The sequence below is a fragment of the Lissotriton helveticus genome, chromosome 8 (genome assembly GCF_964261635.1).
Source record: "Lissotriton helveticus chromosome 8, aLisHel1.1, whole genome shotgun sequence".
NCBI lineage: Eukaryota > Metazoa > Chordata > Amphibia > Caudata > Salamandridae > Lissotriton > Lissotriton helveticus.
The window spans coordinates 593,283,433-593,300,126 of record NC_136069.1 but is presented as its reverse complement, the minus strand read 5'-3'; the positions used below and the strand labels follow the sequence as shown (position 1 = coordinate 593,300,126).

At 47.4% G+C, this 16,694-nt stretch overlaps 1 protein-coding gene across 4 annotated transcripts in view; it reads left to right on the top strand.

Annotated features, from left to right (window-relative positions):
- The first annotated feature begins 515 nt into the window (after window positions 1-515).
- The window catches only part of DACH1 (dachshund family transcription factor 1), a 537,492-nt gene continuing 521,313 nt past the window's right edge, over window positions 516-16,694 (top strand). For all 4 annotated transcript variants that reach the window (XM_078657419.1, XM_078657417.1, XM_078657418.1 and 1 more), the window contains exon 1: window positions 516-2,244. In XM_078657419.1, the coding sequence (XP_078513545.1) occupies window positions 1,529-2,244 (716 nt within the window). In that variant the 5' untranslated portion in view covers window positions 516-1,528. The remainder of the gene's footprint in view (window positions 2,245-16,694) is intronic.

Here is a 16,694-nt window from a genome sequence, read left to right as displayed (position 1 = left end):
TGTGTATCACACTGTCCTTTAAATACACAGTACTAATTTCACAGAACTAATTTCTAGGTGACATGGTGGGAGCTATTGGCTTGTTTACAGCATTTTCTCCTAGTGGAGAGTCTCTTAATCATATATAAACTTGATAGAGCATATGTCATTCCCATTTCACTTGTTGGTAAAAGAGACATTATTTGGTCACCAGTTCCCATCTTCTTAGACAGCTCTACGCAGAACTCTACTGTTCAACATCCTTTAATGGAAGAAGTTCCTAAACCTCCATGAATTTGTGTTTCTCACTTATTTATTGTAAGCTTGTAATGTTGCTTGATGATATTTTAATATTGACTATACTATACCTACTTCTTAATCTCCTAATCTCCTCCTCCTCACTGACCACTCTCATCACAATCCTTCTTAGTTTTATTTATTTTTGTCTTCTACGTTTACCTTTATTTAATTGTTACCTGTACGCAACTTATTCAGTTAATTTGATATGTTATACTTATTGGCACTGTTCGTATTAATATCCTTGTGTTTAAGATATATACACCATGATTAATTAGTGCTTGTGGCAACTTATTTCAATAAACTAAAACAAATAGTAATTGTGCTTCTATAAGTAGATGCCACTATGGTGCTGCTTTCCAGCAATAACTATAGCTTTATATAACGGTGTGACAACTGTGTTCAGGCAGAATGAACTGCGCTGAGCGTGGTATGTTATATCTTTAGTTGTTATGCTTCTACTTGCCCTGGAGTGGCTTCTGTCTGGAGAATGCTCGCCCCTTGGGATCAGTAGGGAGTACAGTGGTTTCCACCTGCAGCAGTAGGGAAAAAGGTGTTCAGACAGAATGTTTTGCGATTGACTGTTCTATACACCTCACTTGCGTTGCAGTGGAGAAGTTTCTTCCTTTGTGAACAGCACTACCGTGGCTTCCACCTGTAGCGGTGTCTTCGGGAACTGTAGAGGCGTGTTTCCGCTCGGTGCCCTCTAGTTGCACTGTGGCTGTGTGTTGATCCTGGAGCCACCACGCCCCCTCCTCTGGTCTCGGGCTGCGGGTGCCCCCTGCTCCGGCCGCCGCTGCTGCTATTAGAATAAAGCTGTCTGCGCTGATGAGCTCTCCAGGCTCAGCCTCTGCCTCCAGACACGGATCTCTCTTGAAACTCGTGTGTGCGAGCTCCGCCCCTCTCTTTCTCCTCACCGTGTGACAACAACAACTCGCCCAGAGCGCAGGCAGCGGCAGACAGCACTCACGGCTCCCGCATCCCCTGGTGTCAGTGCACCCCTCGCCCTCAGCGCCCCCCCCAAGACCCATGTGCTGCCCGAGGAGAGGGCACCCCAGCCCAGCGCGCCGCCCCTCGGCACCTGCCGCAACTTCTCTCTAGCCAGGACAGCGGACGCGCTCCCGGGCACTTTCAGTGGCACTCCGAGCTCCCGGCCGTCCCGGGCGAGGGAGGGGGCGCCGGCACCACTCCGCTGCCAGCACCTCCACAAAGGGCTAAACTTTTTGCTGGCGGAGCGGGGCTGGGTACCATCATGGCCGTGCAGGCTGCTCTGATCCCCCAGTCCCAGCTGGTGCCCCTGCAGCCCGCGGCCGCGGCGCTCTCCGTGTGCTCGTCCAGCTCCTCGTCCTCGTCCTCCTCGTCCACCGCCTCGTCCTCCTCCTCGCCCTCCCCGTGCCTGGCCGCTCCGGCCGCAGCCTCGGCGGCTCCTCCGACCACCTCCAGCGCGGGACTCTTCCGGCCGGAGCCCCTGCTGCCAGCGGCGGTGTCCAGCGCCCCCACCCCGGGGAGCGGGGGCGGCAGCAGCCCCAGCCTGCTCCCGGGCAGCGGTGGCATCAGCGGCGGCGGCGCCTGCACCCCCGGGCTGGCCGTGGCCATCAGCACCACCTCCGCGGCCGCCCCTCCCGGCAAGCCGGTGTACTCGACCCCCTCGCCGGTGGAGAACACGCCGCAGAACAACGAGTGCCGCATGGTGGAGCTGCGCGGTGCCAAGGTGGCCTCGTTCACGGTGGAGGGCTGCGAGCTCATCTGCCTCCCGCAGGCCTTCGACCTCTTCCTCAAGCACCTGGTGGGCGGCCTGCACACCGTCTACACCAAGCTCAAGCGCCTGGAGATCACGCCGGTGGTGTGCAACGTGGAGCAGGTGCGCATCCTGCGCGGGCTGGGGGCCATCCAGCCCGGCGTCAACCGCTGCAAGCTCATCTCCCGCCGCGACTTCGAGACGCTCTACAACGACTGCACCAACGCCAGGTAAGACTGAGGCGTCCCCGCCCAGAGCCTGCGAGCCACCCGTGGCGTTCAGCGCCGCACCTGCCCTTCAGTAACACACCCAGCAATGCCCTGCGACCCCACAGTAACCTGTAGCATCACTATAGTGCGCACGAGCACTCCAAAGTCTGCAAAAGCAGCACAAACTCCTGGTGCCTCTCAATAACTCCAGAAACTCCATCGCCTGGAACCCCACCGCAATCTGTACCACCTCCCTGTGCACCATCACAAAACCACCCTTAAGCTTTTAGCGCCACCTCATAGCCCGCACAACCACTCCATGGCCTCCAGCATAAACCTATACCCAGCAGAACTATATCTGACTAACAGGACCCGTAGCGGAATGTTTGTGGTACCATCATCACCCGACGGCGTTGCAAAGCCATATTAAGGGCACATGTGCCTCATAAAGTGTCTGATAAGACAACAGAGAACCCACAACACTCTCTTGTGCTTGATTGATTGATTGACCCCTTAGTCTTCACCGCCACCCAAAGCCTGTAACACAGTCGTAGAGCCCGTAATGCCACCTTGGTGCCACCCAGACCCTGCAGAGATGTCCAAACTCCTAAGCTTCAGCATCACCCAGAACCTTCAGCTCCACCTCACAGCCTAATGCCGGAACCGAAGTACAACCACCGAGCTTACTATCATATTCTAGAGCCTTCGGCATCTCACTAGAGTTCACAACTAAATTCCAGAGCCGAAGTGCCACCGCAGAGCTCACAGCCATATTCCAGGGCCTTCAGCGGCACCTCAAAGCTCACGACCGTTCCCAAAGCAGAAGTGCCACCTCAAAGCATACGAACATATTCCAGAGCCGAAGTGCCACCTCAAAGCACAAAACCTCACTCCAGAGCCGAAGTGCCACCTCAAAGCACACAACCTTACTCCAGAGCCGAAGTGCCACCTCAAAGCACACAACCTTACTCCAGAGCCGAAGTGCCACCTCAAAGCACACAACCTCACTCCAGAGCCGAAGTGCCACCTCAAAGTACACAACCTCACTCCAGAGCCGAAGTACCACCTCAAAGCACATGCCCCCTCAAAGCACACAACCCTATTCCAAAGCCGAAGTCCCCCCTCAAAGCACACGAACATATTCCAGAACCAAATTGTCACCTCCAAGCACACAACCGTATACTAGAGCATTCAACATCACCTCAGAGATCACCCCTTATTTCAGAGCGCCAAGCTCACCACAACCTCATTTCAGAGCCTCATTCCAGAGCCGAAGTACAGCCAGCGAGCTCACAACCGTATTCCATAGTCTTCAGCACCACCCCAGAACTTATTCCGGGGCCAAAGTACAGCCGCCCAGCCAACCCTGTCATAAGATACACCGTCCCCCTCAGCCTTTCAACCGGAGCACGCGCGCATCCCAGCCTGAAGTCGCAGCTCCACTTACAACTTAACACAAAAAAGTCCAGCCTGCTCCCCACATTTCACGCATCATGAAAGTAGCTATGCGAGACCTGCGTGCTTACCTCTCACTAAGTTAAGGTAACCAGGTGTCCCGTGTTTGCCGGGACTGTCCCGGTTTCCACCAGCTGTCCTTGCAGATTTCGGCATATTGGCTCATTCCTCGGGTTTCAGTGAAAATCGACTTGAGAAAGTGTGAGCCACGTTCTGAGTCCCTCTGCTGAGAAGCCTTCGTTGAATCATTGGAATAAACTTCAAAACTGTCTAAAAAAACGTTCTCAACTCATCTCATAAAACTTCTGCCACATCCCAAAAGCACCTTAAAACTCATGCTCACATCGACTCTTCTGAAAATCTAATCATCCTGTCGCACAACCCCCATCCCCACTTTACGAAAACAACCTAAAGAACTGATCCCCACTCACTTCTGAAAACTTACCCTGCAGCCTATCATCTCTAACGCAGCCACCCTAGAAATAAACGTTCCCGCAGCCCTGCCCGAGGACACTCACATTCGAAACCACAACACGCAACCCACTCGTACACCCCCCCCCCCCCAAACCTGAACACACCGTCGCAGACAATTAACTGTCTCCATCCAGTCACGTGGGACCACATTGTGATATTATGTTGTGTGTGTTTGTGCAGCGCTAAATGAGGGGATACGAGCGCACCTGTGAGCAGAAACTTAGGCCCACACTTCTCAGGGCATGATTTAATGTTTGCACCTCGACGTCTGCCTCGCGAGATTATTTGTGGACAATGTCACGTACATACATGGTACCCTTCAGTCTGCAACCGTGGGCCGTATACAACATAAAGAAAACCACGCACACCTGACAGCACGCTCTTAGCCCGAGGATCATGCCGTGTGTGTGTGAAGTGTGTGTGGGGAGCGGGGGGTGTCGGGGCTTCTTTAGTCTCCCCGGAATTCGGCAGCAAAGTGCTCTGCAGCGAGCAGGCGCGTTAACCTGTTAAACGGAGGCCGGGGAGTTGGGAGATGTGTCTGGAGGGAAAGCTGATTAAACCCTGAGCAGGGAGAGCACAGGGTAGCGAAGTTGAGCAGAGCGGCGCACCCGAGCTAAGAGGCGGGAGTGGTGGGGGGGACTCACTACTGACTGACTGACGGTGCTGGAGCCCTCATACCGGGCAGGCAGCTCTGCCTCTCCCGGGGAAGGCCGGAGTGTGACCGGGCCAGGGTGGACAATGCACCCACCCTCTCGGAGCTGGTGTGCTTGCAGTGGGGCCTGGGTGAACTGATAAGCCCTTAGACTGAGAGCCCTCATACAGTGGGTCTGGATTCTTGGCTTGCCCTGTGGAGCGGTCGCTGGCTCGGAGGGAAGCGGGTTTAAACCCACTGCCTCCTTCCGTGCAGCAGTCAAACCATGGGGAGGGGGTCTGGGAGTTCAGCGCCTCACCTGACGCCATCCGAAACTTTGAACGAGGCACGTTGGGAGATCACGGAGATGCGAGTTCCCTTAGTGCAGGGAGGTGCAGGGCGCAGTTACTATGTGAAAGAGATTGTGTGAAATGTGCAAGAAACACCGGGTCATGAAGGCGTTTGCAGGCTATAGCTGCATTTGCTTACTTTGTAGTAGACGCCAGCAGTAGATATCACAACTCTAACGCACTCACTACATTAATATGTTCTTAGAAAGTAGTCACGGGGTGTTCTGTGTGTGGTGTCACGTGGCTAGTGAATGACAGCACAGCTGGCCTGAGGGTATATGAGTGCACCCTGCTTCCCGTACCTCGCACGTTGCCTGAGTGAGCGCTGCGGGGCTGTGTGGAGACGTCCCCCAGAGAGGGTCTGCGGCTTTAGATACGGCACCCAGCCTGTATAGGAAGAGGTCTCTGTCGGTAGCCCGTATGGCTGCGGCCGTGCTGCGCGGGCTGTGCAGTGCACAGACGTCGAGGACACACTCCGTGGAGTGTTGGAGCCTCCGGGTCTGCCTGCGCGGCTCAGGGTTTCCGTTCCTCGAGGGCGTCATTCCATTTCCCTCAGGGGGTTGTGACTATGTGTCTGGCTCCTCCTGTGGGAGCGAGTGGATACAGGTGTAGGGTGCGTGAAGTACGGGGCTCCCTAGTCCCTTGCGGAAGAGTCGAGTAGGTGGAAACAGGAGCACAGGCGTGCTCCTCTCTTCCAAAGGAGGTTTTAGGAAAGGGGGTTTCTTCACCCCCCGAGGTCTCTAACTTAAAGGACGTTATTGGAGTGCACTGAACAGTTAGTTACCTAGGTGCGACAAAGTCCCAAATACACGCGGGGTGTTTCCAAATACCAACATGGTGTACACAGTACGGGGGTGTAATCCAAGCCTGGGTGCGAGGAACACCTCAGGCGACATCAAATGCAGGAAACGAAAGCACCAAACGCGGTCCTGCTTTAAACACACAGGTTGTCTCCGGAGATTGGTGTTCAGCATTTAAAATAATCACGTTGTACTAAAATTAGTCACCACTGTCAATTGCATTAGTGTTAAAAAATGTCTCGGGTAGAATCGTCCCTGAAGTTCACGTGCACCAGTGACCCGGAAGGAACAAGCCGACGCCAGAGTGTATTCAGATGTAACCTTTCCTTCCGAGGGATCAGTCTATGGACCCACGCGGCCTCCATACACACTGCCCCATGGGGGGCTAGAATCAGTGCCTTCTGGGTAGTGGCGCCCTCCCATTAGGAGCCAGCGGACACAAGGCCCTGCGGTGACAAGTCAGTCACATGCTCCCCACTGAGCCCCGAGGCACACGTCCCCTCAGTGGGCAAGTGTCCAGTCCTCTGACAGGTCAGACTCCCTCCCACACGTCTCATCACCTTGTGGTGGGCAAGTATCCCCCCTTCTGAGAGGGCAACTCCATAGAACCACAAAATACACGCACGCAGTGACCCACTGTGAGTAAATACCACACAACCCCCTTGTTACCACCTAGTTTCTCACTTTTATTTGTCGCTTTTGAAAGTTTATCTTACATATTGCGCAAAAAAAAGTTCTATCCCATTTCAGCACCACTGCAGGCACGTTCGAAGTCCTCATGTTTAGGGTCGACATTCTTTAAAAAAAAAAAAAAACTGGTGGCACATAATGTACCCTTGATTTTAGTAGGCCTCAGAATGCAGAAATTCTAAGAGTGTGACACTCCATCTTTCATTCTTTCCCACGTGTGCAACAGGGACTGACCCTTCAGTCCTGGAATGCCCATCCCCCACCCCTCCCAGGCACTCAGGGGTTAAAAGAAGCAGAGCTTTAGATAATGGACAGTGACAAATGGCGGCTCTTTCTCAGATTGCAGGCAGAGTGTGGTCACCGGTGCAATCTTTGATGCTATTGTCAAGCACACGTGGTCTCGCCAGTGGGAAACACTGAATATTCAGACAATTGTTATACCTACATTTGTTGTTTCCGCTCCAGGGCAAACCCACTGTTTGCCTGGACTGGGTAAACTAAACTAGATTTTTTCACATAATTAATTGTACAAGAATTATGTAATCGTATCCCATAAGGCCTTGGCACCTCCTTGCCACTGGGCACCAGTGATGGGTCTTGTGATCCCAGTCTTACAAAACAGATAACAAAAAAGCTGCAAATTCCACGAAACAAAAGATGATGGTCCATATTTTCCATCAAGGGGGAAACCAGACCTAAAATAGCCCGGATAGGTCAGGTGCTTGGGCAACCAGATCATAGAGTAATGTAACGTAGGGCAGCCTAACAACACATAAAACATGCCACAACAAACCTAACTCATAACTTCACACAAGGTAACATAGCATTTTGTTATATTCCAAAACTGAACAGGAAAAAGTTATGGAGCTTCATGTTAAACTAATGGCCCAGCTTTGTGTTTGCCTCTGTTTTTGATTGTGTTTTTCAAACATTTTGCAGACACATTTTCCCATGTATGACATTAAACACAGTCAGGCAAACAGGTGTTTGAAATAAGGAAGCCGGCAAGCTCCGGACTCTTAGCGTTTTACATTTTTCATGAATACACCAAGTCAATTTACCTTCAAACCACCTACTCTCTGCGTTGGTAAAAGTAAAACACTGTTTTTTTCACGGCAGTACACGAAGAGTTTCAAGGAAAGCTTTTAGTCCTTGCCGGAGTACACTGAAGTCACATTCATGCCTGACACCCCCTGTTGGTTAAACTCATCATTTGCATTTGACACGCTCCGCTGACTGCTGGTGAAATGCACTTTGAATAATTCACCAGTGGAGAGAAAAACATATTATGTCTCCTCTCTTTGTTGTTTTATATTTAATGCGTTTGGCAGAGGACTGAACCTGCTCCTGGCTGCTGTGTTTACAACAGGGCCTGCTTAGGTGTGTCAGTGGATGTAAAACCCAACTCTTTCTAAAGATCCTTCCACACTCACCTGGTGCCCGCTAACACAAAGCGACATTTTGGAACTTATTTTACGCTGCACTTATTTTCATGGGCATTCCTGGAATATAGGGCCTGCGGTTGTGGTTGACTTTCGCTGTTTTTGGCTTACACACAACAAGCCTTATAACTCAGCCATACATATACAGACACAAACATAGACACAAACGGTCCTCCAGACACACAGGCACACTATACGTGGATGCACACGTACACAAACATACGTGCACAAATACACATATGCAGATTCCTTTACACAGACCAAAGCACACTGCAGGGACAAAACACACACACACACACATAATACTCGAAATTTCAAAACTGGACTTTGAAATTACCAGTACTGTTTGATTTCTCTGCAGTGTTTTAATGCAGACTGTTGAACAAAAAGGCTAACTTTTTTTATTATGTTCGCCCCCCCTACTCCCCCCATTATTGCCAGTTCCACAATAAGCACCGTCAATAGTTACTTTTTCTGTATCGCGTGTTATGGTACAGCTAGTGTTTGTGAAACCATTTTAAAGTGGTTACAAGTAGTGCGAGTACAAATTCATTTAACTTTCCTAGCTGGAAGGACATGCGGTTGTCGTCACCACAGCTTTGCGTTTAATAACGCGGTGGAAATCTTGTTTGAGCTGGAACCGTAGTTTGTTTGCCTGCCTCTATATAGTGAGGCAGGTCATTACTGTTTCGTGTGCCCACGGAGGTGGTTGTTTTCTTTTAAGTTACATAGTACTTTACTGTATGGCAATTGCACTACAAAGTGAGGGGGGGGGGGCTGTGTTTGTTCGCCCGCTGTGAGAGTAGAACAATAAAAGCGGCAGTGTTGGGCAACTTCTCCCCGTCTGTGGCATCTTCGGCAGAAGACATCTTTTGAAGCTGTGTATCTAAGGCGCCCTAAAAGCATTGGTCCCGTCACCGAGCCTGTTTGTCTTCGCAGCATCCCACCTCATGGTGACGACCGCCCCCCCCCCTCCCCCCCAGCACAGTCACCTTTGACCTCAGCCGCCCCTCAGGGGTGTGCCGGGGCGGCAGGCTGCACACGGTGCATGGGCGCCTGTACGTTTAGAAGAGAAGCCTGCATTGCCCGACTGAGACCCCGTGAAAAGAATGGCGCAGCTCGTGGCGTTGTTATAATCCGTGCTGCGCATTCAAAACGCTGCTGTCCAGGAAATAGTGCTGTCTGAAGAGCGTGCGCCAGACTGTGCGTGCTGCAGACAAGGACTTGTGCAAAACACGGGCTGGCCACATTTACACGATTTGACCTGAAAGAGCTTCTTTGAAACCTGTGTTTTTTCTGGTGTGAAACTCGCATGGCCATACTCAGTAGTTGTAACGCTTGTGGTAAATTGTCCAACATTTCTAGCGCATAGATGCGAGATACGCTTAAATATTCATAGTAAAAGGACAGTGCCTTCGAAAGTGAGGCTATGCTTGTAAGACCGACCTATATGGCCCAGTTCTTCATTCGCGTTAAGACCGCTGAGAATCCTGCATTCATAATCCTTGACGGCCAGCTTAGCATTAATTAGGACATGACATCTTATTTTGATCGCTATCCTAGACAGAACGTTTGTTGAATGAGAACGCGTGCATACGTTAAAAAAATAGAAGCCGAAGGGCCTGTGGAAAATTAACTTCACTTCAAATTGTATCTAGTGCTTCATGTTGCACTTTTGCAGTGTCTAGGCGCTGTAAATAGCTGTAGCTATTTTTGCTTGGTTAAATGACACCAATTCATTTACTTTGGAAATGTGAAAGGCTGCGTTGGCCTTGACGAAATTAGAAAGCTTAATCTGTATCTAAACGTATATTTATTTCAGCAACTCAAGTTCAACTCGCTGAGCCATCGCGCCGACCTCCAAACATGCATCAGTTTCAGAGGAAACTAACAACATATAACTGATAAGTCCCTTTCTAAGAATGTCACTGCTTCCCAAAATCGTTTAAAACTAACATTTGGACGCATTTGCTCAAAAACGTGAACAGCCCAATTAGTGACAGCTAAAGCAGCTAAAACGATCAACATTTTCAAAATGGTTGGCAGTTATTAAAATGGATGACATATTGGGTGCCCTGGCAAACCGACGAATATTTCTTATCTGTATTTTCTCGATGTTTGTGTCTGACTCAATTGTCATTTGATACATGCTATGCGCACATTTTTATCCTGATATTCTTATACATATTTGTTGCTGTGAGCCTTTTCTTACAGTGACTAGGTGAAAGGCAGAGACCGTCCTGGAGTAGCTATGCAAGCGTGTGATGGACCAATTCCTTAGGTGATTTCCTACAGCGCCCATGAATGCAGTACTACACGTGCCCTCGGGCGTGAGGGGGCCCATCTGCGAGGCCTGTCGCCCCCCCCCCACACACAAGCCACTCACTGACACCAGCCAGGAGCGCCTCCCCAGCCTCAGAAACTGGGGGCTTGGCGTGCCTTTGAGAGCACCTTGCCGTGGTCCCGTTTAATTAAAATCAATCACTTTTACAGCCCTCTGCCTGGCGCCTGGGACAGCGTCACACTCTCCATAAAAGTGCAAGTGCGGCGGGATCACAGGCAGATGTCTTCTTTTCATGCGCAGGGCCTGCCAAGGGGGCGGTGCGCAAAATCGGCGCCATCGTGGAGCGCTAAAACGGAGTGGAGCGGGATAGCGCCAACTCTGCGGAAGACGCGCTCTTTCATATAGAGCCTTTCATGCAAATTGTATCCAGCGCTTCATACTGCACTTTTGCAGTGTCTAGGAGCTGTAAATAGCAGGAGCTATTTTTGCTCGGTTAAGTGACACAATTTCAAACCGAGCCCCTCGGATACCTATGGTGGTAACATGTGACTTGGAGCAGTATTTAAGGCGCATTAGTTTACACCGAGCCTTTGGCGCAGGTATTGCTATCTAGTTGACGCGCGCCTCCTTTTTAAGACACACTGGGGCTTATTTACAAGCCCGGTAAGTCACTTTTTCCCCATATTAAAAGTGACGCACCTACGGCGCAAGGGGATTGTAAATAAGCCCCACTGTTTTAAACCGAGCCCTTCATGCATATTGTGTTACTCGCTGATGTGCACACTTTATTTAAGGCGTGCTGTTGTACGCCACCCTCTGTGACATGAATGGCGGGAACAGTTTTTGTTGGCGCTATTTGATAAGCTTTCGTCTAAACCGCGCCTCAGTGGTTCTCTAGTTACCATTATGGGAGAGAGGCACCGCGTCAGCGGCAGGTGTGTGCCATGTCTGTAGAGGGCAGACGCCTTGAGGCGCACGCCTCGGCGCTATCCATTCTGCTGTACGTGCCTCGCAATGATCAAAGACAGACACCAGTGTCCTCTGCCTTCATCCGTCTTTGTGGCTAATTGTTCCCAGGCCCCCATCTCCTCCGCGCGCCCAGTTGAACTTGCAACCGGGGACTGCCCTGGCAGGCTTCAAATTGCCGAAAGCCCCCCAGGGGCCGAAACTTGACCGCTTTTATGAAACCAAAGAATTGCATTTATGCCTTTCGGCCCCATGGGAAGGGCAGGCGCTGATCCCAGCTCAGCCCCTATTACTGGAGACATGGAGGTCGCGTTTACCCGTCTTCATCCGCACGTGGATGTTAAGTGACAGTGCCACGCAGATTTTTTTATTGAAAACATGGCGCCCTCTTCGAATTATAAATTTTTTGAAATTACAATATGAACTTTCCCCACTTTTACCTTTGTTCCAGATTTTGAGAAAGGCAGGACGACATTTTATTCAGGTTTCCAAACATATATATGTGTGTATTAGTCTAACAGAGCACTGGATACAACCACGCAAAATGTAAAGGGAGGTAAGGTTTGTAATATATAATAACTGTGTTCGGATACCTAGCGTTAAATGCAGATTGCATCTGAATCAGTTTGCACGTATAATGTGAGGTGCAAGAAGGCACTTTATACCACAAGTGCCGGATTCCACTACTTCCAGCCTGAGGGAACACAAAAAGGCGGAACAATATTCCGCTTTCTTTTCCTGTGAGCCCTAGATTTGTCTACATAACAGAACTCCACCTGCCCACATCTTTACAGTGTACATTTTTGTCCTGGGTGTTTGCACATATTTTTTTTAATTCAATCTTTTCCACTTCTTGACTTGTCTCAATTTTCATGGGACAATATACATGAAAAAAGAGAACATTTACTCATGAGGCCTTGAGCAGAATTTTTGACAATCTTGAGGCTGATGGGGACTTTCATTTTACTTGTTTTCGCAAAGGTGGCATACAATAAAACATTAAAAAGGTAGATTCTGTACATTATATTAGTCAAAACGTGAGAAGTATCCACAAGGAGACATGCTGAGTCTACACAATAACTGTACATACATATTCTCTGAATGCAGCAAGGCTAAAGTGAAGTTGTGGTTAGCTTTGGCTATGAATCCTTACCATATGTTAAACAAAACCTGAGACATTCACTTAAAAAACACACACAGTTAAATACTGTTGTGGTAGTTATGCTTACAGATCTAAACTGAAAAACTCCTGATATTCCTAAATTAAGGGTAGCTTTGCGATCCATAACTCACATAACTGCCTTTCAAATCATAAAGCACACCAAATCCAATACTCAATATCTCATGACCTGCGACAGAACCAATTATAAATGTAAACATATCAAATTTCCACTAATTCTATGCAAGAGTCGACTATAAATGTAGTGCTATTTATTAGTTTGAGTATGTGTTGTTATTTATTTACATTGTGTTTTAGGTGTTGTTTCTTATTGTTACAAATGTATTTTATTTATTTAAAAGTTTTCTATCGCGCGAACAAGACCCATGAGAGTATCAGAGCGCTTTAAAAGTGAACAAAATAGAAAGGAGACTGAATAACAAACCACAGGGCGGTCAGAAGTGCCAGGGCATGGAAAACACTATGTCGGCATGGCATACATACATAATGAAAACAATCATAAAAGAACAAGCATAAACGAAGCATGTTACTAGGTCCTAAAGGAGTAACTGGGGGAAAAACTGAAGCATAAGATGAGTACAAAAGTGCATCCAATCAATACAATAAAAGACAGGTAAAGAAAGGTAAAAACAGAGAGGAGACAAGTCTTTGCGAGCGTGTAAGGGATTCTAGGGCAAGAATTTGTTAATCAGAAACGCTTTAACTTTCTTTTTGAATTTCACAGTAGAAGGGATCGTCCTGATTTCCGGAGGCAGGGAGTTCTAAATTCTAGGGGCGATACCTGCGGAGTCACGATCATTTTGGTTTATGGAATTTCTGGGGCTTCAGCAGAAGGGTACTGGCACTTCTGGAGGACCAATAGCCACCCGATTGTACAAGTTTCTGTGCGAGGTATAGTGGCGTGTTGTAGTGTAAGGCTTTATGAGTCATGCAAGCAATTTTTAGTTGTGTCCTTGCTTCGTAGGGGAGCCAATTGTTGCGGTGTCATGCACATTCGGTTGGCCTTTGGCCCTGTATAGTGGAGGCTAGCTGCAAGCCCTGGCTTTCAGCTAGGCTCTGCACCCTGCCCACCGCTGGTGCACTACCCCTACTGACCACAGCCTTTGAATTGCCAAACAACACTAACCTACTTTCTTTCCGGGCATGTGCACCCCAGTGCAAGTTCACAAACCCATATAGTCTTGTGGCTGCTTGTTGGACCCCCTGTTGGCTTTGCAGACCCTATTCGTGTTACAACATTCTGCAGGAGGTCCAACAAGGATCAAAGAGTCGTTGACGTGGGTTCACAGACTGTGAGCCAGGGATTGCAAACATTTGGAGGCTCGCTGGTTGTCTCTTATCTTTTTACATTTTAATCTGAGGGGTTCCACTGGTGCCCCCGCCTGACCTACAGTGTCAATGAATAATACCCCTTATGTCATCGTCATTGATTTTCAGGACATGTGGACCAAGTTGGACGACAGGGAACATGTTCTCTTGTCCAATTAAAGTAAATTATTTTTTGAACGTGGGTCCACAAATGATCAATCATTTCAAGTAACTCTGTAACTTTTCAAACCTTTCTTGTCCACTTATATACATCTTTCTTACTCTAATTTCTCAAAAAATCCTAAATAAATGTATACCAAACCAAGCAAATGCAATCCCCTGAGCAAAGTTCTACTTTCATGCTAAGTTTTAGTGTAATTCCATTGAGCCACTTTTTCAGTAGTAGAGAGCCCAGATCCATATGCAAGTTTCTACGGAACATTTCCCTTTTTTAGCCCCTCTTTACAGCTCTACTGGAAACTTACCATGACCAACCCTATGTCGATTAACTTTTTTTGGGATTGTCTTCCAGATTCAATGATGGTCATCAATGTTTTTAAGAATACAAGAAATGACGTTTCATTGAAATCTTTGACCTAACCGTGCCAGTTATTACCAGGTTTATGCTCCGTACACAATTATATACCCATTCATTCGTATGCAAGTATAGGTATATTCAGTCATAAAACATAAACAAAAATCAAGAAATACACACAGACATAAACATACTCACACACAGATGCCAGTATTCAATCACAATACTTTATTTCCAAGAATTATATTCCTACAGACATATTGCACATTACCCAATTCATAAATAGACATTCCCAAATATCCTAAAAATGTAAAACACACATTTAGATCAATTTCAACCAAATACATAACTTTGGCTAAGCCGTCTAAACACTTAAAATTCCAGAAGCTAAAAGACAGGAAATGGTTGACAACAGATGCCAGTAGTTGTTCATGAACATAGGATTAAAAAACCTACAAAGGTGAAAAACATATTGCAGAATTTTACCTAAAGAAACACCCATTTGCTTAACTTCCTAGCAGGACATGACATCCTGAAATATTCGATATTGTAGAAAAATATGCCTCTGCATAGGCTTAATACATTACATATATCAAACGCTAGGCAAGAACTTTAGGCAACCAACCAATCACCCCCTTAAAACAAACTATATGCATAATTTAATCTGCATAGGAAGGAATCATTTTTGCCTACTCTAAGCTGGCCCCTGGCAACCATAGCTTCTGCACGCAGGGGCTGACATCAATGTTGGTGTGATGGGCGTGATTGTATATTGAGACTTGTGCAAGAAGGGTGTGCGTGTGGAGGGAGGTGGGGGTAAAGACAGGAGAACGGTTGGGCGAACAAGACATCCACGCTGTTTGTTTTCCGACAAAGTTGTTTGTGATTTCAGGCCCCTCTGGGAAATCTGCTGATCAGATCCGCATCTGTTCCTGTCAAAGTGGGTGCTAAGATACCGGTCACCCAGCAACCGCGTCCAGGAGGGAATTGGGCCGATAATAACTTCAAAAAGGGATGACAGATGCTAGATTAGGATGAAAGACAAAACGCATGAAAAATGAGCTTGTTAGAAGCGGGAGTTTGCTCAAGCACCTTCATGCAAATTAAATGAACGCGGCGGATTTGCATAGAGCAATTTCTAGCGTTTCTGTTGACCGAGAGGGTATAAATGATACAAATTAAACCAGAAATGCGATTCTTTTTTTCCGCGCTAATTAACATACAAAGCAGTGTCTTTAAAAAAACGTGACATTAGCCAACTGGGTGTTTAGCTGACTGAAACCCATGCCCCCAACCCATGTGAAAAGGGCAGCTTAAGACCCCCCCCCCCCTTTCACCCCCTGGTAAAATAAACAGGGAACTTCAGACAAGTGAAAATATGTCAAAGTGAATATCTCTACATTTTTTTTTTAGGTTAGGGGGAAACAGCATAATGCCTTTAATTCATTCCTTGCTTTATACATTTTTTGTCTGGTTGATTTAATTCAAAATCTGCTGAGAAGGCTGCAACTGAAATGCCAAGTGTTGCCAGTGGTTGGTTAAATAAAGTTACCACACACTATTAAGGACGCATTTCTCAATCGTCGAAACCAAGAAGAGCTCTGGCATGACAGTTTAATACCATTACATTCATTTTAGGCTAATTTCAATCTCTTTAGTCTTTTTATGATGAGGATATGCACACAATCAGTGTTTTGAAAGCTTGATAAAAAATACCGATTGGGGAAAGGCTCTTGTCTTGGCTTAGCAGTGTCTAATGTGGTCACGTAGAGAAATTGATTTTCTTCAGAAATTAATTAATTTTTCATATCGCCCTGAGCTGCAGTTAAAAAGAGTGCACACTTGCCTGTTTTTTTCCAGAAATATTGCCTAATCATATTAATACCATTGCCCCAAGGATGAAAAGATAATTGTACAAATGCATTTGGAAATATGTATCACTGAGTATTTATGATTAAATTATGCAAATGACCCGGCTCTCATCCTTCCCAGCCCCAGATTGTCTAATTAGGATTGATATGCTGAATAGATGTTTCAGAATTTGAATACAAGCATGTCCAAAGAGCAGAAAATTGGAAATGACAAGGCTGAAATCCCAAGAAAAGTGTATTTTCCTTTTGTACTTTGCTAATTTGGTGTTTGCATTTGCAGCATTTCCTTTGGCTACATTTGTGATTAGTTCTCTGAGCCAAGCAAGTATGTAAATAAATGGCATTATTGTTGTTTTTATTTGTTTGAGCATCTTGTCATCCACTTAGATGCGTTTGGATACACCTTATCGCTTGTATAAAACATTCTTCTTTTAATCACAGTATTACCGTAGCAAGCCGTGCATACATAGCCTTTGATTAGGATA